General features: G+C 41.7%; 1 protein-coding gene across 5 annotated transcripts; it reads right to left on the reverse strand.

The window, feature by feature from the left end:
- Positions 1-1,219: 1,219 nt before the first annotated feature.
- On the reverse strand, positions 1,220-24,695 carry tnk2a (tyrosine kinase, non-receptor, 2a). Of its 5 annotated transcripts, XR_007110759.1 has the most exons (24): positions 24,494-24,695; positions 22,163-22,257; positions 21,486-21,542; positions 20,190-20,696; positions 17,005-17,167; positions 16,829-16,899; positions 15,022-15,228; positions 14,752-14,901; positions 13,671-13,766; positions 13,079-13,260; positions 12,850-12,976; positions 12,611-12,757; positions 11,690-11,784; positions 11,237-11,431; positions 9,918-10,009; positions 9,778-9,822; positions 9,423-9,655; positions 7,501-7,704; positions 6,697-7,331; positions 6,163-6,316; positions 4,947-5,042; positions 3,218-3,345; positions 2,543-2,615; positions 1,220-2,435 (listed from the first exon to the last, which is right to left on the reverse strand). XR_007110759.1 is itself a non-coding variant. In XM_047568558.1 (23 exons), exons 4-23 carry the CDS (start codon positions 20,286-20,288, stop codon positions 2,429-2,431), a joined length of 3,126 nt encoding a protein of 1,041 aa, XP_047424514.1. In that variant the 5' UTR covers positions 20,289-20,696; positions 21,486-21,542; positions 22,163-22,257; positions 24,494-24,694; the 3' UTR covers positions 1,220-2,428. The 5 variants fall into 5 exon arrangements, 1 of the variants encoding a protein (XP_047424514.1); XR_007110762.1 differs by lacking the exon at positions 20,190-20,696; XM_047568558.1 differs by lacking the exon at positions 2,543-2,615 and having other exon boundaries at positions 24,494-24,694.
- Positions 24,696-25,762: the final 1,067 nt, after the last annotated feature.

Genomic DNA, 25,762 nt, shown 5'->3' on the forward strand with positions numbered 1-25,762 from the left:
AATACTTCCTCCGCTAATGTTTGCCTTAAACCTCGTTTAAGTTTCAAATAAGCTAATTAATGTCTTTCTTAGGTTCTCTTGCTACGTTCGCTGAGTTTTTAAATTTATTAAGCAGTTTACTACAACAGATTTAACAAAGCAAATTCTTGGTTCCATGCAGAGGTAATAAGTTCCCTAGTTAAAGTGGCGCAACAGCTGCTAACTTAACCAGTTATATTTTAGCTCACTGTTTGAGACCAAAATCCTGTACGAATTCAAATTTCTTTTTCTTTTTTTTTTTTTTAGAAATATTAGCAGATTTGTCACCCAAAAATACTGAGGAGACTTTTGCTTTTGCAACACCCCTGTTGAGTAGCATGGTCTTTAATTTAACATAGGACTCATTGTTGGAGTCTTAGACCACCGTCAAATGTGGTCAGAGATCAGATCGCTCAAATGCGTCTTTCATCCGTCCCTGGAGTGTTCACACCTGCACTTTACGCAGAAAAACCTTAGCACGACAAACATTAACGTCAATATCCATAAAATCTACGAGCTTTGGTGACTTCAAGCAGGAACGTGGTGACACCCCGCGGTAACGACAGCCCAGTCCCTAAATGTCTCTGTATTTGCGTCAGGCATAAAAGGTGGATGTGTTTGAGTGTGTGTGACCCATACAAGTGGCAGAGTGCTTACTGCTGTAGCGGAGAGGTGCAGTGTGAGTGCCCGGGTGCTGTCCAGGGATCACAACCAGCATTCAGACCACAAATCAGTGCAGCTGCAATCAATTTAGGAAGCCAGCGAGCATGTGAGTGACTGTTTGAGAGAGTGAGGGGGATGGAAGCATGGTTGGCCGGTGTTAGTCGATTCCCAGAGGAGATGGAGACAGGACTTCCATTAAAGAAAGGATGACTGGTTTGTTTGGAGCTAGAGACAAAGAGGGAGTTTACTTGAACTGTGTAACTGACTTTCTGTTGAAAATATTAAACAACACAGAGGAAGAGCTGCATTGTAAATCCCTTCGGTCATTATGAAAGGAACTATAGTGTTTATTTATCAAACCCTCCAAAGTTAAAAAGTTAAAAATATTTAAAAACACTAGATGGGGACATTAGAAATCCAGATTATTGGATCATTTACTCCTTCTTTGATCCCATTGTGTAATTCAGCCCCTTTAGCCTAATTTAGTTTTCAATTACCTGCATCCGCCTTATCAAATAACCAGAGAAAATACCAGTGGTTCCGACAACAGAATTTCCATTTTATTACAAAACAGCAAAGGCCGCATTTGCATTTTACAATTAAAAGCAGCTCTAATTAGACAGAATGATGCAGTCACGTAAAACAGAGTCAGCGCAGGAGATAACAGCCGAGAGTGAAAGATGCACAGACATGTTTTAAATTCATCCACTTACCACCATGCGTGCACAATTCTCAAATTTTATTTTGTCACAGATGGCGCGATCAGGATCGTTTTCCGTGTGCTAAAGATAATTTCCTAACAAATAAGACGTCAGCTGCTTAAACAATTTAACCTCTTCGACCTGTTCATGATTATCATGTAGAAAGAAGTAAGTCTTAAGTTACCTTAAATACCAAACCTGTAGAGTTTAACTTAATACCCTGTATTCGTGACGAGATACGTATCTTAAGCCATCTGGAAGACTAAAACTTCCTCCGTGCTTAAAGATGACATGTGGAGTTTTGACCTGTGATGGTGTGATGGAGACGTTCCTCTGTTGGTCATTATTCATAACAGGTCACATACTGAAAGGAAAAGCTGCAGTGTACCAGCAGAGGACAACTTCATAGCAGATGTTTATTTAGAATGAAACTCCGCAGGGAACCTTTAAGACACGAATAAAACATCTGATTCCAGTCATATTTTCACTTCACTGAGCAGGTGAACTTTTCCTCCTCCTCTGACCAGCAGCTGGCTCGAGTGTCGACACACTCACTAAAGTGTCACATACATTATTATCTGTACATTTCCACATAAGCTTATACTTCCCTGATTTTATATTCATCAAAAGCAAAAAAAAGGCTCGAGCGTTTACAGTGTTTGTACATAGCGGTAAGCTAACGACACACCCGGGCTCGGACGTGCACTCATTCACGACATTCACTCCTGCAGCAGCTACCAGACGAAACGCAAACGCTCCATGTTTATGTAATGATAGAAAAAAAAAAGTCATCATATAAATAGCAAAGTTCAAGTAAACACTGTGACTCATTCAAAAGCAGCCATGTTCGCTAATAACGAGCACAGATAGGTAGAAGCAGGTGTTCACAGTACAGGAAGTGAGGCACGTACACTTCTCCGTGGTCCTCTTCATTCATTAAAATGTATGAGTTGATGGAGTGGTGAGTCACTGAGGTGACTCAGTTTTGGCGCCTTGATCGAGATGAGCTCGTCAGTGGTAGGAATGCGTCCTCCCGCCTGTCACTGTCACTTCCTGAAAGACATCGGAGCATATGTCCAGGTTTGTTAGAAAATCTGTGACTGATTGACGTTTTTTAAACATCTAAATTCGGAGTCCTGTTAAAGAGGAAATCAACCAACCAGCTGCGTGGGATTCGACATTTTTTAGCTCGTCGTCTGCTTCATTGGCCTCATTTTCTACCGGCACAGACATCTGTTTGCAGTTAAACAGCTCTGATAAAACATCTGTAGGCTTGATATCAGGCAACAGACAGAATATACCTTCAGCTGTCGTTTGTCAGGTGTTTGTGAGAGACTAAAACAAACCTAATTATTTACCTGATTTCATTTGGTTGTTAGAAACACAATGCTCTTATTTCTTTTAGCTGTGTAAAAAAAAGCTACTGCTGCAACAGCCCTTCTGGTCCTAATTTAGGTGGTTCATTCAGTTTGTTCTGGTGAGAATAACATTTTTTATAATTGCTTTTCAACAATTATATATACAGATGTACAAAGTGTTTGACAAATTAGCATTTAATAGTCACAAAGCAATTATCTTCGCTTACATGAAGACTGGGAGCAGAGCTAATCGGTTAGCGGGACTCCTCTCTCCACAGTTATGAGCCAACTAGTCTCTAAATGAAACTAATATACAAATAGGTCGACTAAAGAGGTTTGGATGGAGTCAGGCAGAGTTTAAGGTATCAAAATGTTCATCTAAAAAATGAAAAAGGAATTAGAAACTTCCCCAAATGTCAAAATATAAGGGTTAAACAAGGATAAGATATGATTGGTTTCCAGTCTATTTTTGTTTACCTGTTGTGTTGTGTTCCGTATGAGTCAAGCATGAGCGTGCTGGCCTGCTCCAGGTTCCACTGGCAGCGCTGCAGGAGCTCCTCGCACTCGGCTCTCGAACGCAGCCCCAACCGGAACAGCTGCTCCACCTTCAACACAAATGATGAGGGGAGTAATATATGCAGCAGTTGGGCAAAGTTCTTTTGGTGTTTTCAAACTTGAAACTCATGGAACTAATTCAAGTTCCTGTGGCATAGCCAGTTTTAGTTTTTATCTGAAATAACTGCAGAGGTTGTCTGAGATCTTAATTCCATACGATCCGGTCATGTCTGTGATATGTAAAGTGAAAACTACACACACACCATGTTTCTCCTAACAACGCGGTCCATGTGATAAAACTAATCCAGGTGTGTGGATTGAATACATGTGTCACATCACAACGACAAAGGTGGAGCTCCTTTGAACACTGCCAGTTAGTTTGTAAATTGGCCTTAAAAATACAGTATTTTGTTAAATTATAACCTCATCTATATTTCCAAATCTCTTTGTAGCTAACAGCTAGCTGCTAGTCAATGTTCTGGGCTCTGGTTGCCTGGGTAACCAGTTGCTTCCATTAACCACTGGTGGTGCTATTTTTTTTCATCATCGCTACATTTTTACTGTGTTTCCTGTGTTTATGTCACTTCACTGTTCTGATCATAGACTGTATATAAATATGGATGGTGCGTCCCCACTTCCTTGCACAGGTCAAACTGACGCTGCTTTCACAGGAATATGAGTGAGTGGAGCCACGTGGAGAAAACCACACTTCCTCCAGACTCACTCGCGTTTCCTTTAATTAATACTATGCTCTCCAGTTACAAGAAAATGTTGGATTGTACCCTTAAAATTGTTTTTTTACAACTCTCACAGTCCCAAGGGACCGCTTTACGGTGTGGTTGGCATGGCAACCTGGTGGTCACCATTATGTCACGTCCTGTTTCTATAGCATCAAATAACTAACTTAAATGAAACTTATACCAAAAAAATTGGCATTTGAATATGCATAAGTATTATATTAACTACCTGAAATGATGGAAACCATCCAATTTTTTTCCATTACTTGACGTGTATTTTAGTGTTTGACTCAAGTCCTACCCGCTAACATGGAGGAGGCGGAGCTTACAGCCTGTACTGCGGCCAGCCATTAGGGGGAGCTCTACTTGCTTTGGCTTCACTTTTGAAGAGCAGTTCCGCCGTTGATATTTATATAGTTTATAGTTCTGATCCTTGTATATTCATAAATGAATCGCCTCTTGAACCTGTAAACTTTCACCAAGTAAACTGCCTTTTTACCTCCTCTTGGCACATGTTCATGTGTCTGTTATGTGTTTTATGTATTTTTTATTGCTCTGTGGATGCTGTAGCTGATATTATTCTACTCTCACATGCATATTTTACAACAGCAGCAGATCAAAACGGCATTGTTTTGCTTCAGCTGTGTTCCTCACATGAATAATAGAGACATATATCTGTTTGTATTGCTTGTGTGATGTATAGTTTATGTAGGATATTTACTGCAAATTATCACCGAAGGCTAATCATCCTTTCAGAGAATATTCCTGCTCTACTTGTGTTTTCTGTGCCATATAATTTAAAGATTAATTATCCTTCTGTGTTTTAAATGTCAATTGTTGAGAGAAAAAAATAGAAAAACAGTGAGGCTAAAACTAATTGAGAGACGTTTGTAGATCAAGACGGATAAACAGACCTTCAAATGGTTCACGGCTTCAGGGATGCTCCAGTTGTGAGTCTGTAGAGCTTCTTGACACTCCTCTGTGGTGACACCGTGCACTGCTCCTTGAACCTATGAATCAGAGCGTGAAGATGCAAACAACCATGCGTGAACATATGGACTGTTTGTATTTGAAACAATGATATCTGCCACACGGAGATAAAATCTTAAGACGTAGGAATGGTACAGTATGTGCTCTGTGTTCACACAACTATCGCCCCTGGGTACAAGAACTGAACAACCGAAGATCAAATATAAATTTATGTCTAAATTTTGGTCTGTGTCTCATACGGGCCATAGATTTATTTGCTTTGATCTCTTTAACATCAATATTCTGCACAGGTGCATGTAAAAACATTTTATTTGAAGATATGCAAATATGCAAGACAGGATTTGTTAGAAGTAAAATAAAAGGATATTGTTACTATACTTCAAACAGATTTCAAATCAGCAAAAGCGCTTTTCTCTCAATTCTCAGACAAACCATGGACTGTAAAAAAAACGGAAAAAGCGAAGTCAAAGCAAGTAGAGCTCCCCCTAGTGACTGGCTGCTGAGTAGGTCATAAGCTCCACCCCCTCCATGTAAGTGGATGGTTTTATTTAGTTATTTGCCAAAGAAAAAGGCCTGTGACATTATGACAGACAGGTGTGACTGACCATCACCATCAACAACCACTAAGAGTTTATTTGAAACACTGAATGAGCTCTTGTGATATAAACTGATCTGACTGATCTAAGAATTTGAGAAATCCTTGCAGTTTGTTTGATAAGTAAAACTTTGGTTTTGAGAGATTGTGAATTAAAATGTTATTAACCAGCTAACTAAAACAAAAATCCAATGTACACTATATGGAGAAAAAAGGGGATTTACAAAGTCCGTAAGTCTAGTGGAACAGCACAGATTTACTCCAAACTCCAAACACTGCATCGCCTGTATGACTGTTATACATTACGTATGTTTGACAATTAGAGGGAAATGGAGACAGTTTGTCCTACGAGACACACATGCAATGCTGAAAACTATCATAAAGTTCATCACTTTACAAACACTAGAAAATCATACTGATAAAATATTTTAATATGATTTGTATCTGCTGCTTCCTGCCCTTAATAAAAGAGGCCAAGTAGTTGTCTTTGGCGTTTGGCATTTGTGTGATTGTCAACTAAAAAAAAAACTTTTTTTTTTACTTACCTGCGTGATGCTCTGCTCCTGTTGCATGCTGGGAGCAGCGGTTCGTTTGTTGTTGTTGTTGTAGGACGTGTTTGGTTTGGCTCCACCGGGCTGCTGCTGTTGATGCTGTTGCTGTATCATGGGTTTGACGGCCGCCATGTTGGCTGCACCGTATCTGATTAGAAAACCACAATATGACAGATGAGTGAAAACTGATACATTCTGGATTAAATCCCACTTCACAACTCTCATAATCTTAATTTTATGCTGAAACTGCATCAGAATAGTTAATAAAAATCCTGGCCATCAGTTTAACAGCACTCTCACTTTGTAGGCCTTTATTCCATGTGTCGTGTTTTTGTTCTTTGTGTTAATATGTTAGGAGCTTTTAGTGTTTAGTGTTTAACACTGCCATCGTGCTGCCTAATGATGTGCTTAAGGTGAGACATAATACATAATAATCTATATATTTTCTACAACTTTTAAAAAAAGTTGCAAATGTTGGAACTAAGTCATTTTAAATACTAAAAGAAGACACAAAAAGAAGGACCTCACCTCTCCAGGTAAGCTGGTCTGTCTGGCAGCGGGGCGGGAGCAGAGCTCTGAGGGCTGTCAATCAGCGACGAGAGGCCACGCCCCTCACGAAAGGACAGCGGCTCCAGTAAAGAGCTGGACGAGTAGTTTGAAGCTGAAAGGCGTGAGGAGTAGGATGAGGCTGGCGGCAGGGAAGAGGTGGAGGACAGGAGGGGGCCGAGCAGTCCGGAAGCCCGGCGTGGGGAGACGGAGAGAGGGGGAGGGGGCAGGGCCATGGGGGAGGAAGAGATCGGTGGCACCAGCGGGAGGGGAGAGCAGGATCGGGAGCCCGGCTGAGAAAAAGCGTGGTCCCTGGGTGGGATCTGAGGAGGCGTGTCGTCCTCGTCGCCCAGTGAAATGGAGCTGGAGCGGGCGTGCGGGTGGGCGGTGCGGTTGGAGACGCTCTGCTTAGAGGGCCGCAGGGGGGGGACTGGACTGCGGGGAGGCAGCACCGGCCGGTCCTCGAAGCAGGAAGCAAAGGAGGAGGTGGAGGAAGAGGGGGAAGGAGGCGGGAGGTAGATCTGTCGATGGGGGCCGAAAGGAGCCAGAGGCATGGGGAGCGGGGAGGAAGGCAGGGAGCGGCCTGTCGCCATGGGAACCTGCAGCTTCACCATCACCTTCATCCGCAGAGAAATGTAACACAGAACAAAATAGGTGTTTGCTTGTGTTAATTATTCACCGGCAGAAACAAAAATCGATCCGACATTTTACAGCGAGCGAGCGCCCGGAAGAAAACGTCTTCACCAGCCGCGAACTGCAAGTAAAGCACCGAGTCGTTTCCTCTACCTCTCTCTGCAGCTCTTGGAAGAGGTCAGCTGACTGGGACTCGCTCCTGCTCGTCATGCCAGCCCCGGGGGCGGCTGAAGGTTCCTCAGTCAACCCCTTGTTGATGGACCGAACCTCCTGGTCCTCTGATTGGTCGTCGAGCTCTGCGGTGACCTCGTCGTAAGCCGGCTGAGGAAGCGGCCAGTCCAAGATGGAGGGAGTATCCTGAGGCGGGAGGAACGAGGATGATAAACGTCTGTGATTTGTCGAGACACACTGATTTGAACCAACATCAAAATCCATACATAAAAAAATAATATATATATATATGTATAAAAAAAAACATTTCCCCCCTGTGTATAATCATAAAACACACTTCAAGACAAGGAAGATCCCTTCAAGAAGGGATGATTGAAGGCAGCTCTACAGTAGACCAGTAAAGCATGAACGTGTATGATCAATCAATGCGCATTAATCATCCATCACACTGAACTCGCCTTGGGTGCATCCAAGAGGAACGGTGTTATCCATGACATTTCTAGGCCAAAAGGCCTTTTGAGAATACAAGAACCCCTTGTTTGTGAGTAGCAGCACAGACTCCACAGCTTCTGCACTGGTATGATCGCAAAGTCTTTTCAAAAGCTTTTCGTGAGGGAGTCGGACGAACGTGAGAAGTTCAGATCTCCAGATTAATCTCCAGGTAAAACTGGACATGTTCCACTGGGTGGGAGTGGCTGTGCAGCTAATGAAGAAACATATCATCCCTCCTCCTAAACTCAACAGATCATTAAACTAAATGAATGTCGTCCTCCCAGATGTTGCTGTAGCTGATTACCTTCAGTGGTTGATTTAAAACATGACTCCCGGTCCCCTACCACTAGCAGAGCGAGGCTCGTTTTCCTCGCTGAAGCTGGCGCCATCAAACTAACGCACTAATTTAATACTGAATGTACAAGCTGTTGTATGTTATCTCACAGAGACAACGCTGGCTGTACGCTCATATACATTTCTACAAAAACATATTAAATTTTGTGTATTAAAACAGCAGAGAGCTGACTACTTTGCATCAATTGCTACTGAGGTGAGGTAGCCTCGGCTAACATTAGCCTATACACAAACTATTTCCTTTACCAAGGAAATATGATTCGCTTTAATACTGTTTTTATACCTGATATGTTCTGTAAATACTTAATGAGGCAAGAAGTAAAAGAAAACACGAGAGAAGAAAGAAGAAATGCTGAATAAACTACATCTGCTAATAACTTGGCTGAGAGGTAACTCACCTCTCTGCTTTCAGCTGGTGAAGTTAAGGTTCCTTTAATTAAATTTGATTCAACACTTTTCTTTTTTTTTTTTGCCGCATGTCACAATGACTTAATAAATAGTAAAAAGTGATCATCAGATTAATGAATAAATAAAAACATGACGTGGTTCATGGCGCACTGTCAAACTACACTAAGAACTTTTACCATAATATGTTTAAATTTTTCAAAAATGCACCATTTTGGTGAAGAGTGAAATATTTTTCATAGATTCATCATGTCTCACACATACTCTACCAAACCGTCATTATGAAACTTTAACTCTGAAACTCTTTCTCTTGCCAGATTCAAACAACGCAATATTTCTGGGACAAAGGTCACTGTGTCAAATTAGGGGAATATGTGGATAGAAATTCTTGCCCTGACTGATATGACGCAGGCAAAAATGAACGGTGTGTACGGTGTCTTCTACTTGGAAAGGAAAACAATTGAATTGGGTCCTCTAATTGGTTAACTACACAGAGACTTTTATTTCTTACACGGTGGTACTTTTTCTGGGACGTCATGAGGCGTCACGCTGTAACACGCTAACAGGATAAACTGTCGTTCCCATGTCCCATTTTCAGTCAGGTCTCGCTGCCGTGAGGCTGACGTCTCGTAGTCTGAACCGCGCATAATTACCTTCAGCGTGTCTTCGTCCTGTCGCGTCTCGGTGAGCGGGGAGGGCGTGGTCGAGCTGAAGCTGTCGTCGGTGAAGTCGATGAGCGACACCTCGCTTTTGGCCGAGCGCACGCCAGATCCTTCCCACGGCCTGAGCTTCAGGCCCAGGGACACTCCCAGCCTCTTCAGCCCAGACGAATTGCCGGTGTCATCCTCGTCGTTGTAATCATCCATCACGGAGTCGTAGAACGGCTCTGGACGCGCAGGCACAAACGCCGGAGTCAGGACGAAGTGGCAGCATGTGATTAAAAAGTTTGTTTGAGGATCACAAACATTGTAAAAAAAAAAAAAAAAAAAATAGAATGAAGAAACTTACTTTTGAGCAGAACGGCGGGTTGGGGCGGACGAGGGGGAGGCTGCTCTGTTAGACAGATTTAAGCAATTTGAGTGCAACTTGCACAAAAGCAATTTATTTTTTAAAGAATCAACAATAAATAAAAGGGAACAGGAACTTACTCTTGGAACGGTTTGGGAGTTTGGTTGGTCTTGCCGTACCTGAATCCATTCCCAGGACATCTGGAGGGTCCATGGGGTTCCCCAAATATAGACTGAGGAAATGAATGGATCCATTTCAATGTCACAAAGTTATAGATAAAAACAAATGTGTTTATATGAGTAAAGATGTGTAAATCACAGTCGTCTCCCATATGGATACTGAAGACTGCTGAATTAAAGTGACACTGCTTGTGATCGTCCCTGTCTCGGTCTCTTTTAGCCTCCGGGAAGCTCTAAAGTCAAACGCCTCTTGAGCTACATGTGATGCACTGCTGCCCTCCAGTGGACAGCCGCAGTAAGTGCAGTGCTAAAAGAGACTACATGGTTTCCGCTGTAAAACACAAGATTTTAGGACATATCCGGTTGTTGGCAATTTACAAGAGATGTTTCTAGTCTATTAGTTTCCCACTTTATCAAAGTTAAATCTTAAATAAAATAATCTATATCTATAAATCCTTCCTAATTAGGGATTTAACCCAAGCATAGTTTTCAAGACACTGAAACTCACATGTTTTTGAAGATTTTAACTAAAACCAGGTTTTTAACAGCCCCGATGCACCCACAGGCCTCTCTGGATTGAATTTTACCATCAGGGCTCTAGGAAAACCTGCCCTTCTTTTATCTTTTTGCATATCATGGTTTCAGCTACCAGCCTGCTAGCCTCTATTCTCTCGTCTCTGATTCTCCGTCTTCTCCTTCCTAATTTATTATTTTATCTTACGTCTCATTATATCCACAGAAATGTCTTTTTGTTAAACACTTTGTAATCTTGCATGTAAAAAACAAATTTAAATACATGCTTACTACATGAGAGGTTCACATGTTTCTGATTATCCTTTAAGTTTTAGACTTTTCCTACTGAACAACTTGGCAAATGATCTTTGATTGAAAAGCTCGTGCACACAAGTGGATGATCTGTCACAAGCCGACAGTGTTTCTGTTTCAAAGGCTGCAAACCCTAAGTTTGACTAATTTAGACTTCTGATCTTACTGTTTTCCCGAAATCGTACGTTAAAAAAGTGTATTTGAAGTGTATCTTTACAGGTTCACAGACACTACTTGAGGGTTTTGTATCAAACAATTAAAGTACAGGGAAGACCTGAAGACAAACCTATAATTTTTGTTTGTAATGCTACATCATAGAGGGACAGTGGTTTGCATTTTAGCATTTTTCTTAATAAAAAATGTGTAAACTTAATAAAAACTAAGGCTGAATATTAAAAGCATCTAAAAGTAACAGAGAAATAAAATATTAATTCCCGTGTGTGTGTGTTATGAACCTGTCTATGCGGTCTGCGTGTCCCCAGCTCCTGTGGGGGTCAGTGTCTCCATGTCCAGTGTGGATGAAGGAGTGTTTCAGCGGTCGGCTGATGTCGTGGGCGGACAGGCCGGCGACCGACGTCACCACGTGACGGGGAAACTGACCGACACGCAGCGTCCGCCTGTTCTGACCTCGCCACCAGTAATGCTCTGCCCTGGGAACAGACGTCAGCGTCTCAGTCACGGACACACGGCCCCCAGAACAATGAACAATCACGAATCATAAAATGAGGCAGCAACGAGGCCATAATGACAGTAATTTTCCACAACGCACGGAATCCAGCTCCAGGAGGAGATGTATTTTTGTGCAGGCATGACTCCGGTTAAAACGCTGCTCTGCTTTCTGCACCAAAATTAGGCTGAAGCTCAGACGTTCTTTGAGGAATGAGCCGCTGGCCAAGAAACACACTGACCTTCCTTCTATGATGGTGATGACGTCGTTCATTTTGATCTGCAGCTTCTCTTCGTCCTCAAAGTCCTGCAGGGCTCTCATGTCTGTGGGCATGGTCTGCAGAAAACACAGAGTTTTTAAAAACAATTAAAACCACGAAACAGACAAAAATACAATTAAAAAAACTTAATTGGAATCTAGAAAAACTCAATTACAACTCTCTGTTCTGTTTAAGATAAGCTACAGATATTACCACATGCCTGAATCCACCCTGTCAGACAGTAAAGTTAGCGTAGCATCAACCTCAGGGCAACATTTATTATTCATCCATGACACTGATTGTGTAAATATGTTGGCATTCCAGGTGAACTGGAAATGACAGAAAAATCCTGAAACCAAAACACAACGGTGTCAAATTTGCCTTATTCTTCGCAGAATTAATAAGACGGCAGCACGGCCGCTAAGCGCGAGCGTCTGAGCGGAAGAGATCCGCCGGCTTTCCGACCTCAAAACAACGAGACGGGAGAATTTGGACCATTACAGGGAGTTTGGTCCGATTGTTGGTCGGCGTTCAGAGGCTGTGAGTCATTGTTGTGTCCTCGTCTGTTGTGTTTCAGACCAGAATTAAACACAGACTCCAAAGAGCAGATGTCGAGAACGGAAGCGCTGCTTTCTGAAGCATTTACAACCAAGCAATGCACTTAGGCTCCATGTGTGTGTAAACAGATAAATAATACAGCTGGATGCCCAATTAAAATCATACTTAACATTGTAGGAATCATAAAAGTTAAAGTAAATTCATGTGTGATAATATAAAAACGGTGGACCTTTTAGTTATTATTGAGTTAATGAAAGGATGAATCAATTACAAAAGGTGTGTGAATCATTCTGACGGAAAACACTGAGACGTATACGAGGTCGCCACAGGTCTCTGTCCCCGTACCTCGAGCAGGAAGTCTCTGAGAGCGACGAAGGTCGGCCTGTCCTCAGGTTTGGGGCTCCAGCACTGCAGCATGACGTTGTAAATATCCTGAGGGCAGTCGTCTGGTTTACACAGCCGCTCAGCCTCCACGTCCACCTTGTAGAGGATCTGCAGGCGGGCGCATTGATTACGTTAGGATCAGCTGATGCTTCAGCGAAAAGACTAGATTTTATTCAGGTTTAGAAAGTACAACGAGCAACCTGGCTCCCGTTGAGGCCCAGCCACGGCTCCTGTCCGTGGGTGAACATCTCCCACAGAGTGACCCCAAACATCCAGGTGTCAGACGCATGAGAGAAAGTGCGAGACTTCAGAGACTCCGGCGCACACCTGAAGATGAAGATGAAAGACAAAGTACAAAGATGTCAAAATGTAAAGAAGAACTTTGATTTATTCGTAGGAAATAGGTTCATGTGACCATGATCCTCTCACCATGGGAAGGGGATTTTGTGGCCCTCCTCCATAATGTATTGATCAGTGTGCGTAGGCAGCGCCCTCATCAGGCCAAAGTCTCCGATCTTCACCGTCTCGTTGGTGGAAAGCAGAACGTTACGGGCTGCAAGGTCCCTGTGGAGGAAGCGCTTCTGCTCCAGGTAGGCCATCCCACAGGCCACCTGACCAGACGCACATGACGCAGACACATGACGCAGATGTAATCACTCCGTTTGTGATCAGGAAATGTTAAAATAATTTATTTAACCCTTTATGGGGCAAGGAACCATATACGGTAAATTGGTTAATCTTGATTTTCTACATGAAAATTAAAAAAATATATATAGAGAAAAATTTCACAAAGTAAAAAAAGTCTTCTTATGCCCTACAATAATAACACTCTAGGGTTAATGAGTTCCCTATTGAGGGTTAAGCATGTAAAACTCTCTCCAGCCCGGACATTAAGGAAGCAGAACATCTAAGAGGAACAGCAGGAGATTTCTGGGCACTGGATCAAATAAGTGTTGAAATGAAGTGAAAAATAGAAAATAGGAACTTGTGTTTTTTTTTTACTTTTTTGCCGTTAACTGACCTGCACGGCGTAGTTGCACAACGAGGAGATGAGGATGTGACCCTGACGCTTTCTGAGACGGTCCAACAGGGAGCCCAGAGGAGCCAGCTCAGTCACCTACACTCAGACACACAGCAGACATACAGACAGAGATCAGTGTGTTTACGGGTTAATGGACAAACTGTGCGTTATTATTACTTTTGGCAAAACCAAAAGGTTGCACTTGAACACAGTGACAAAGACGAGGAGGTGTGGAGTCGTGTGTCCTGAGGGACGAACCACCTCCTTGATCTCAGTGTTGTGAAAATATTTGAGGATGAACAAGAAGAGTTTTCAGTCAGATGACGCTGGGATCTCGTTTACATCTGTACTTGAAACACGTGGTTTGGATTAACTTGTCAACTGTATTTAACTTTGTTTTATTTTGTAGATGTAATTGTAGATTTTTATGTTTTTGTTTATTATATTTATTTGAAAAGTGCTATAGAAATAAAGATTCTTATTATTGTTACTATTATTTAGTGCGCGTCTTCACTGGTTCTCTCATCACTGACTTGTTCTACTGGTTCAATGTGCTGAATTGGATAAAGACAACGATGGGAGAGACAACCAGGACTCGGGTCAAAGGTCAAAGTTCAAACACATCAGACCTTCAGCTTAGTACATCATGACCTTAACCCTCATGCCCTGATAAGGACAAAAGTGTCCTTTTCAATTTTATTTTATTTTGATAGCTTCGTGGTAGTTCTGTTTTCTGCTGCCATATGTGGCAAAGATGTGTTTTTTTAGCAAAATTTAATATTTCAAACTCAAATCTCACAATGCTCCATTTTTACACTGTGTAACCTAAAGTGTTAGATTGTTACCATTAAGGGACAAAGTTGTCACCTTCAAAAACACCCTAAAAACAGCATATATTAATATTTTTTTCTACTTTTTTTTACATAAATCTTTTAATCCACTTCAGTACTAATCACAAAAACCAAAACTTTGTTCAATTTCTGAGTTTTAAGTGAGAGAATAATCAAACTTTTGTATTTTACAACCCGACTGTATTATTTTCCAATACGACGTTAAATCTGAGAATGTGTGAGTGTGGTACCATCTTCATGGGTTGGGTGAGGACGATCCCGTAGAGACGGATCAGGTTCTGGTGGCTCAGCGAGTGCATGGCGTTCACCTCCCTGATGAAATCATCCAGACCGTCTGAGTCCAACACGCCGGCCTTCAGAACCTTTACTGCCACTGACAACTAGACAGAGGCAAAAAGGGGAAAAACAACAAACTTTGTCGTTTGACTCGACCAAATCGTCGTCTGAGCCCACGTTTTGTCCGGTTTGACGGCTCAGCAGCCGGTTCCTTTCAGTCTCACCACTCTGCCGTTGGGCGCCGTCCACTCCCCTCGCCGCACCACCCCAAAGGTGCCGTCTCCGAGCCGCTCGAGCAGCTGCAGCTCGGACTCTCTGATCAGGCAGGTGAGCGAGGCCCCTGCCTCGCTGGTGGCTGAGACCACAGCAGACGTCGCCCCCTGAGGAAGAGGCTGCTGGGGGTCTGCGTCCGGCCGTTTCACCGGGAACACCTGCTGGTCCAGAAGCACACGCTCGTGATGGATTTTCCTTCTTACACTCAACAACAGATGTGGTGTAATTGATTAAAAATTATAGACTGATTGTGCCATTTTTGGTGTTTCAGGTGAGGATACGAATATCACCAGACCCCAGGCCGCCTTTATAGCTTTTGCTTCACTTCAAGCTCGGAGACTTATCCTCCGTAATTGGAAATCTGACAGGTCCCCTTTATTTTCAAGCTGGTTAAAAGACGTGCTTTCTTTAACTCCTCTAGAGAAACTCAGTTTTGTTTAGTTGTTCAGCTTATGAGTGGCTTCCACTGTCCTACTGTAACAAATGGCTGAATGTCCTAAGGTGGGTGGGTTTTCTCATGGTTTTGTCTTCTTGTTGTAAGTTCATGATTTTTGTATTTACACAAATTTATAAATAAATAATAATAAAAAAAGAAAAATTAATTTGCAGATTGATCATAAAATATTCAAAGACAGACACAAAAGGTCAAAATGCTAAAATCATTCTTAACGAAGGCAACATTTATGGACAATCTGCCCAGCCTACAGATTACAGACACCTCCTAAAGCCACTTAATAAAACTATTAAAGTCTGGACTTGGAAATCTTCAGTACTACTTAGAAAGCATAAACTGGGGCATGTTTGACGACATCTGCCTTGAGAGAGGACTCTACTGTAGATATAGAAGCAAATGCACTTCCACTAAATGCTGCAGGTCTTTTCCTAACACGGGATCAATGGTGAGGTGGACTCCATGCTACGCGTTCGCTCTGAGGTGATGCTACGTGCAACAAGAAGGCCAGATACGACTCGAGCACATCAATCGGACCATCGATCGGTCAATCTGGAGGGATACTGCACCCACACAGAATCCAAGCACATCCCAGGGCAACTAGTTCTGCGTTTGCTTTGAGACCCTCAGCACCGATCGACAGAGTGGGTTTCTGGCCACAGAAAACAAACTGGACACACCTCATCTCATCGGGTAACCTGCCTGAATGACTACCCTCCCCTCACGCTTTACTGATCCGAGGAAGAGGAGGAAGTCAAGGAGCAACGCCTCCCGTCATACATCATGGAGACAGCGATGGAGCAGATGAAAACCTTCCACTGTGTGATAAAAACATCACCACAGGACATTTACGAGAGCGGGGTCATCAGGAGAGCCTTAAACATCATCGAGGTCAGCACACATCCACAACCTCTTCAAACTCCTGCTGTCGAGGAGGCGCTACAGCAGCTTGAAATCAAGGACAGTGAGACTCACAAACAGCTCCTGCCCTCGAGACATCAGGCTCCTGACCAGTTTATTTAACAGTGCCTCACTTCCCCGTTACTCCCACTGACTGTAGCTGAAGCACAACACACTTTCTAAGCTCAGGTCTGAAGCATTTTATCATTTAATTTAACAGATTTCTCTCGCACCTTGTTTTTCATATTTTGTTCTTCGTAGGTTTTATATTTCTTTTATTTAAAGTGACATAGGTCACATAGGCTTATTTCTACCAAGTAAATGTGTTTAAAATCGAAGCCTTCAAAGATTCAGGATTCGTGGCGGCTGTGATTTGGCGTCCTGCTGGCCGTATGGATGTACTGCACCTTGCTCATCCAGGACTTGCGTTTGTAAAGGGCTCTTCTCCTCTTGACGGCCTCCCAAAGCCTCCTCTGACCTGAACCAACGCAAACACAAATAAATCAGAATTTGTGCATATGTTCACCTTCACGTTCATTTCTACAAAGAGCAGCCGGGTTGTGGATGAACAGAAAAGACCCACCGGGACGTCCCATGCCAATCTTTTCCAGGTCTTCATTCTTGACGTAGTCGAAGTGGGAGAGTCGCGTGACGTTGAGCTCGTCTCGGATGCGCAGGAAGTACTGCTGCAGCTGAACATCTGTCAGCAGCTCCAGCAGCCACTCTGTTCCCTCGTCACACTGCATCTGCACACACACACACACATTTCACCGTGTAGACAACGTACAGTTTTAACCCAGTTTTTCTGTACGAAATGGGCTTGATTATTTATGGAGTGCGATGTTAACAGACGCAGTTTGTACTGGAAAGAACTGGAAAACTAAATTATTGATGAGACCAGGCTTCAGCATCAACTCTATTCTAGAAACGTCTTTACTCGGTGCATCATTTACTGATGAAAGTTAATGACGCAAAAAGACGCAGAAATGAGGCAGAATTAAAGAAACACTGCTATTTGATATTTCATTTATTTATTACGGATCCCCATTAGCTTTCACTGTGGTGAAGGCTTTTTTCACTGGGGTCCAAGTATTCACAGTGTGGATCTCTACTTCAAATATATAACAGTACACAATAAAATATAATCATCACACTTAAAACATAACTAAATCAACAACAAAAAATATTCCATTCTACACAATTTCAGAATGGACCAACTAACCAAAAATGACTTCCTTGCTAATCGCTGCTTCTATTACTTTCTTCTATCATGTTTAATTATGGTGGAGGCGTATTCCAGTATGTTACTGCTCTATACGTAGTGCATTAGTTCCTGGTGGAGGCAAGTGGAGTAAAGTGAACATCAGAAGTTTATCTGGAAACATAAACATGCCTCGTATTGTTGGGTTGTAGATGTAACGACAGATTATTAGATTTACCGATGTGCCTGATGTTAAACAAAAATGTCTTCAGGATACAAAGCCAACCTTTGATTGACTTTTATCCAAGACAGTGCAGTTTGCATCCACTCATCACTACTCCTCCCAGAGCGGCGGAGGTGTGCTGCCCTCTTCTGGGTGGAGTTTTTCTTGCTGTGAACCTCCTCTGGACCTACACCGTTTTATTGATATGTCTGGACCAGGAAAAGTGTTTTATGTTTTTACTTGTGTGAAGCACAAGTTGCATTTTTTTTGTGGGAAAAGTGCTATAAAAATAAAGTCTGATTTGATTTAATTTGATTTCGTCAATGATCACACCCGACAACATGGCTTCTCTGACCTGCAAAGCAAGACTTGATCCAGGATTAGATCTCAGCATGTGTCTAGAAACCAGCATAATACTCGGTTTTAACAACACTGAGCTTTAACCTGTTTTCACTAACACAGTTAGAGGCCATCATTAACTCGATTTGCAACGACTAATTAATACGCACTGCACTCTCTGCAGAGGCATACAAATCAAATCAAATCAAATCAATTTAATTGTAAAGCACATTTAAATACAATCAAGATTGACCAAAGTGCTGTACAATTCACAAATTACAAACGGGTGCAGCGCAAAATAACCATGGCTGGCACAACCTGGAACATCAAGACATCATCCGCATAGATCTTCATAGATGCATGTTTTAGTGCATAAAACTGATCTGTAAATCATTTACAAAAACAGGAAAGAACAGGAAAGGCTGCCATTAAACATTAAACATTGCTACAAATAGCCTATCATGAGCTTGATAGCATCTGCTTTGAAATTATATGCAGAAAGTTTCTTGAGTAGCAATTGATGATCGATGACATCAAAGTCTAGAAGCACAGCTCCAACCATTGACTTCACATCGATGTACTTAAGCCAATTGTCAGTAAGTGATGTTAGTCCTGTGCCCGTGGAATCGCCCACTGTACATGCACGTTGACTCTCTTGCTTACATTTTATTTTCTCCATTAATTTGCTCGAAACTGGTAAAATACTCACAGGTATGTTATTTGGACCAGGGAAAGACTCCCTACTATTTCTTCCATGGCTGTGGATAAACACCACTCTCAAAACATAAATTAAAAATATGGCATCTCGGCTTCAGAATAAACATGACCGCCTGCCTCAGTATCCCACCATCTAGATTATCAACCCCGCATGGCTTATCTCTTTTAAGAGAAAGCAATAAAAAGTTTTTATCCTCTTGAATTAAAAACTACACAGTTTGTCCTTCATAGTCTTATTTTTTATAATATAATCTGACAGTACCATCAACCGGTCGTATTTCCTTTCGTAATGAAAAAAAGTAATTTGCAATATTCACTGGTTTAGTATAAAAACACCCTCTACCTCTATGAATGAAGGCACTTTTATTCCTACCAACAGCTTCATTAAGTGTTCTCCAAAATCTGCATTGATAATATATTTTTTCCTTTTGTCTATTTATTTTAGTTATTTTGTTACTATGAGCTCGATACTCTTGCCACTGTAGACTGCTTAAGTAAATATCTGTCTTTGATACACTTTTGTTTTTGAACCTATCATCAAGCCAAGGGGCTCTGGTCTTCCTAACAATACGCTTTTTCACTGCGAGATCACAAATATTTGAAAATCATTTTTGCGTAAGCTGACAATGGAGCCTCTGTGCTGCTTGCATGTAAGTTTGATGTTTTCAGACGTTTTCTGTTTCCCAGAATACAGTGAATAAAAAGGACAAACCCTCACACTGGAGAAGCCGGAACCAAATAATTAGGAACATTTGATTAAAACTGGCTGAAAACATCACAAGCTGGAGAAATTATGAAAAGCAAACTGTCTAAAAAAAAAAAAAAAAGATGGTTTAAAGGTAAAAGGTAGGTAGGTAAAACCACAGTTCTGTGTATGAGCTTCATGTAAACCAACTTTCCATCACATCAAAAATATCAAATATCACTTTTATCACATTAAACTTGCAATTGCCTTCACTATTAATCTGTTTCAAACCCTATAACCAGTGGTATTTTCAGGACCCTGACATGATGTTACAGGTTCAACGTTAGGGGTCAACACATCTTGTTAATTGCAGGATAATTTAAAATGAATCAGCATAAGACATAAGTGATGTTTTGGTTAAACTCGCGTCTAAATTGCTACACCTACTGTAAGTGGCAAGGAATAAACAGGGTAATTAAATTAATCAGAAGTACATCACCACGCATGCACACTTGTAAGCACTTGCCACAAACACACACACACATTGTAATCACAGCCAGAGGAGAAGAAACACAGGCATCCATCCACAACTTCAGACTTTACCATTTGTCCCTCGACACTCCTGCCTCTCTCCTCTTCGTCCTCCCCCTCCCCCTCTCCTCTGGCGTAGGGGAGTCGCTGGTACATGTAGCTCTCCCCCATACTGTAACGGCTCCTCTCGTCCTTTTTTGTTCTCGTCTCTCCCGTTTCTGCGCTGTTCAGAGGAGGCGTTATCTGTGCCGCCGCGCTCCTCCGCTTCTGAGCCTAGTTTGCTAATCTCCCCTCAGCACCGTGACCTTCCCTGACTCGATCCACGCGCGAACGCACCCACACGGACAAAATCGCATCGCGAGGCTCCTGGATGGTGCTCTCCGCTGCCGTGTCACCTAAAGCTATCTGTACACTCTCTCCGTCTTCCCTCCCACTGCTCGGCTCTCTCCCTGCTGACTCACCACTTCCTGCAGCATCGGACACCTCCATACCTCCCCTCCTCTCTCCGCCGCTTCCTCTCCATCTCCTCCCGGCTCAGCAGCCGAGCCCCACTGTCTGATGCTGAATAATTCAGCAGCTCTAACGAGAGGATGAGAGGGAGAGATGGTGGAGGAAGGAGGAGAGAGAATGGAGACGCAAATGGTTGGACAGATGGATGGATGGGTGGACGGCCAGAGGAAGGACACGGAGACAGTTCCCGGCGTGGAATTAAATGCATTTCATCACACGTCATTCGCGCATCAGAGCAGAATCATAATTAACAGTTAAATTATAAACGTCATTTATTATTCATCAAGAACAAATGTGAAAATGTGAAGATGATCTGAATCTTGTTGTGTTTTAGATAGATCTATCTATCTATAAAGCAAAGACGGACTAATTAGTGCATGAACTACAGCAGTGATGATTCATCAGTAGCACACGCCTGCGCATTACATGTGTTTATACATACATGAGTATGTGTGCATGCGTGCGTGTGCGTCTGTGGCCTAATTGAGAGCAAAAACGGTGCTTTCATCTTTGCCCTGCGTGTGTTTTATCGAGGACGACGCTCTAAAAATAGGAACGCCAAATTTAGCTTAGTGAAGTGATGTGAACACGGCTGATTCTCTTTCCTCTCATCTGAGCATCACACACCCCGAGATTCAATCAAGCCTGTCGACATGGACGAGGATTTGTTCCGTCTTGTGCACTGTTAATAATACAAACTGTGGAGGCAAATAATGTGAAGAGGGAACCCCCCACAAAAAGAGAAATAAAATACAGATTTTTTTTTTTGCCATATTTTGTTGAGAAAGAGAGAACTTCCTGCTGAAATGTATTAGCTCATTTCCTCTTCTGATGTTAATACAAATTGAACAACTCTACCTTGTAGGGGTGAAAGTAGTTTCTCTCTATGAAGGTAGTGCCATAAAGCTTGATTTTCTGGTGACCAGATAGAAATACAAGAGCAGAAACAGAGCAGAAATGGTCATGGCAAATTGAATATATGCCTCATAATGTGTAGATTTTGTGGCCTAAACAAGTCCTGAAGCATCAAATGATGGACTCCACTGTACCTCTGCCAAGCTGTCAGGCCTTCTAATGTTTTGGCTGATTGATGTATGTGTTATTTTACGTGTAAATGTAAAATAAACGGCCATTCACAGGACAAAAATCCTTAAAATGTGTCTATTTTCACTCTCTGTATGTATAATTTAAATACAGGTAAAAGGCAGCAGGACAATAAGTCAAAATAAAAAACACATTAATCATGTGGAGCATGCGCCATCACTTTCTCATCTGGTCTTAACCATCTGTGACACACAGAGGCCTGGACTTTACAGACGTCTGAAGATGCCCTGTGGTATCTAACACCAAGATGTCAGAGCACATCCTTTCACTCATGTCATAGGTTGGAGCTTCTGACGTTCCAGAAAAGCACAGCTCCCCTGACCACTGACGGGAGCTGTTCACCACAACTCGACCATGAGAAACAACTGTTCACTTCTGATTACTGGCTAAGCTTCTGTAGCAAATAACATGCAAAAAAAACCTGGGTTCACCTTGCAGAGGTCCTCTGGTGAATCAGCAGCAGCCAGAAGTGACTGAGGTCACTGGACGTCACCTGGATGCAGCCATGGACCGACGCGCCCCACATCTGCGCACAGTAAGAGAAAGAGAGCAATGAAGTGTCGTTTTCAACCAAATTAACGGAACAGCCGGAGAATTCACAGCTGAGCAGACAGTGACGGTGAACACCAGGCTGTGTCCATATCGTCACCACGGGGAGGCTCAGACAGAGCCGCTACTGCTGCTGCCTCTTGTCCAAGGAAGAGTATCAGTCAAGAAACAAATGTATTTTTTTGTTTTTGTTTGTTTTTTTCATTTTCAGGGACTTTCATCTAAAGTTTCAGAGCAGTCATAGTCACAGTAAGTCATAAGGGCTCAATTTTATTCTCAAAATTTTTAAATACTCACTGGAAATATCTTTCATCACTGAGTTGAATATTTAGTTTTGGGTTACAAAGATGGTTGTCCAAAGTCCAAATCAAAATACAGAAGTAGAGCTTCCTTTTCCTACCAGATGTTGGAGACGCCCGTTAGAATTTCTGCTCTTTGTTGTACCACATTCATGCTGCAAGCAGTCATCATGAAGTGGTACACTGTGGCCATAATGGGATACACATGGTGAGTAATAATACTTAGACAGATTGACGCATTCAAGGGCCACCAGATTCAGCAGAATGTTCAGTTTTGCACTGATTCTGCATGACTGGCTGACTGCATAATTGACCCTTTGTCAAATGATGCCCCCCTCCCATGTTACTGATTAACCCCGTTTTACCCTTGGTTTACCAAATCTAAAACCATTTTTTTTGTCAGTGCAATATTTTAATATTTTACTGCATTATTTTACAGTATTTTATGATTGTATGTGGTCTCTCTTTTGTGTGTTTTTACTGACTTAAATGACTGGCACTTGTTTCAGTAGTAGCACTCTTAATGTCATTTTAGGTTCTCATAATAAAAATACATGTTGAAAACTGCTAAGTTTAAAATGATACAAGTGATTCTTCAAAAAAAAAAAAGATAAAGACATAAAAGCTGAAAACTGGTCAAAAAATTTAGTTTTTCACCAACATAGTCCCTCATGCTGACTGAGACCAACTTCAGATACTGACTGACTGCATTTCTGGAGCCAAATATCTTCTAAATATCTGGAACAGGGATTCAATACATCGTGGAGAACTATGTTCATGTGTACAAATGCTAACAATACATTAGGAAAATAAGGGAAGTTGCCCTCACGTTAGCATGTAGTTACTTACATTAGCTCTATCATTAGATCTGGCTTGCTATGCTAGCACTTGACTGTTAGGCTAGGCTTGTCCAGACGCGATTCTGGAGACTTTTGGGGCCAGACAACATTGTTCTGCGAGCTAATTTAACTACTGTTAGCCATGAAAGAAATAACAAACGAAATGAAATTATGCTACTGGAAGTTATTTCATTCAAATGTCTCTCTTCCATAGTAAAAGGTTTGTCAGAGCTTGGTGGGGCCCCCTACTGGCGCATCTGAGATCAGCCACACAACCAAATGCAATAATTGCAACGTTTCTCAATATTTATATTCAATTTTGGAAAAAGACTAAAAAACAAGTTATAAAATAAGCTCCAAGATCACCCTTCAACCATTTACCCATTTTTATCCCTGCTCCTTTCTCAGTTTTACATAAATACATAACGTTTCGTTCGTCTAAGTGCGAACACGTTGGTAACTGTAACCATGGTAGCAGCCTGCTAGCGGTCAGCAGCCAATCAGGTGAGCGTGCAGTCTAAAGGCTACTACATTTCCCATGATGCAGTTTGATAGCCTTATTTGTCACAATCAACATATAAAAGCAGTCGTGTAATGTCTCAAGACATCAGTTTTAACTATTTGTTTGTTATTTACTTCTCACAGGTCGATTAGTGTCTTTAATGTCTATTAAACTGATACATTTGCATATATGTAAACGTGAGATGGAGTAGCCCTTTAACCCTCAATGATTTCTGCAGCTATAAGACAAAAACAGATAATAATATAAAAAATAAAAATTTAACGCGTTTTATTAAGCCTAACGGAATGAACGTGTCATACAAGGTACACACAGAGACGATATCCTCACGATGAAGACGGCGGCAAAGATTTTAATTGATCTTCACGGTCAGACTAAAGCTGATTAACCCTCCTAAGCAAGCAAACACCTGTCTGTTTGCCCCCAAGTCAACCGTGCAGTTTTAACTTTTTGTTTTTTATTTACTTTGAATTATTAATTTAACGTGTTTGTTTTGGTGTAACATGTAGCATATTTAAGACGGAGCGAGCAGGGAGCGACCCCCGGAGTACCGACCTATAAAGACGGGCTTCAGGAGAGGAGAGGGGACGGCCTCGCTCCTCCGGCCGCTCTCAGTCTGACGGGATGTCGCTGTCTTTACCCTCGGGTATGTTAAATTCACAGGATCCGTTATCTCCGTGTGTTCCCTCCGTTAATTCCGGTACTCTCTCCTCCAGTGCGCGTGCCGGGATTTCTGAGCGTCACCGTGCGTCAGACGCTCCGGTTCACGCGACTTCTAAGCCGGAACTACCAAAATAATGGCTCTTCCGATTTAGAAGATGCTTTAAATAAATGAATGATTAGAAACTGTAGTCAGTGTTGTGTAATGGATCATGTTTTATATTTATGAATAATGTGATGACAATTTGTTATTTAGTAATGATGACGTGACAGTAGCATAGTGATTATATAGTAGTGAATAATCAGGAAGCACTATTTATTATAGCATTATCATTTATTTTTTTATTATTCTAATGATTGATTCTAATGATTATTTAACCCTCATGTCCTGAGGGACAAAAGTGTCTTTTTACATTTTTTTTATATATAACTTAGCGGTAGTGTTTTTTTTAAGCAAATTCTGATATTTCAAACTCAGATCCCATTATACTCAATTTTTACACTGTTACATCGTTACAATTAAAGGACAAAACGACCTAAATATAGCTATGTTCATATTCTTTCTATTCCATTTGATTATTTTCTGACATTTAACCCTGTATATGCCAGTGTTTATTTCCGTAAAAAATAAGTTTTATGTAAAAGAAAAAAAAAGAATAAAATACGTTTGCTACTTTTAGGGCGTTCTTGAGGACACATAACAATTTCAATCTATCACGTGTGAGGGTTAATGTAATAATATGTCATTCAAATCTGACTAAATTATATACTGCTACCAATCTCTAGTCTGTCCTTGACACGCTGCTTTATTACAGTGATGTAAATGATAATGCATCAGTATTTTGCATCAAGGAATGTTTGTTATTTCATGGCAAGTGGAATAAGTTGTTGTCAAAGGTGCTTTTAAACTGGGAAACAGACAAAAAACGTAAAAGATGAAGCAGTTTCTAATTCATCTATTCACAGAGCATTTTGACATTGAAAGGACTTTTGCTGCAAGACAAAATCAAAGACCAGAGACATGAATGCTAAGCCAAAGGGTTTATTACACTGGAGTGCAAGAACAGAAATCCATAACATGGAAGCAGAAAGACATTTTTCTAACTAGTAAGGACAAACCGTCTTAGAATTCAGAGAAATTTAGTTTTGTAGATGGACATTAAA

Source organism: Mugil cephalus, chromosome 18 (assembly GCF_022458985.1).
Source record: "Mugil cephalus isolate CIBA_MC_2020 chromosome 18, CIBA_Mcephalus_1.1, whole genome shotgun sequence".
In the NCBI taxonomy this organism is placed as follows: domain Eukaryota; kingdom Metazoa; phylum Chordata; class Actinopteri; order Mugiliformes; family Mugilidae; genus Mugil; species Mugil cephalus.

Bases quoted from the DNA above. Each gene is read 5' to 3' on its own strand.
- tnk2a (XM_047568558.1), bottom strand. From the start codon at position 20,288: ATGGGGGAGAGCTACATGTACCAGCGACTCCCCTACGCCAGAGGAGAG. The intron at 14,902-15,021 runs GTGAGACTGAAA...GCCTCTGTCTAG, and splicing joins CGGCGCCCAACGGCAGAGTG to TTGTCAGTGGCAGTAAAGGT. The intron at 13,767-14,751 runs GTACCACACTCA...GTCTGAGTGTAG, and splicing joins TCACCCAACCCATGAAGATG to GTGACTGAGCTGGCTCCTCT.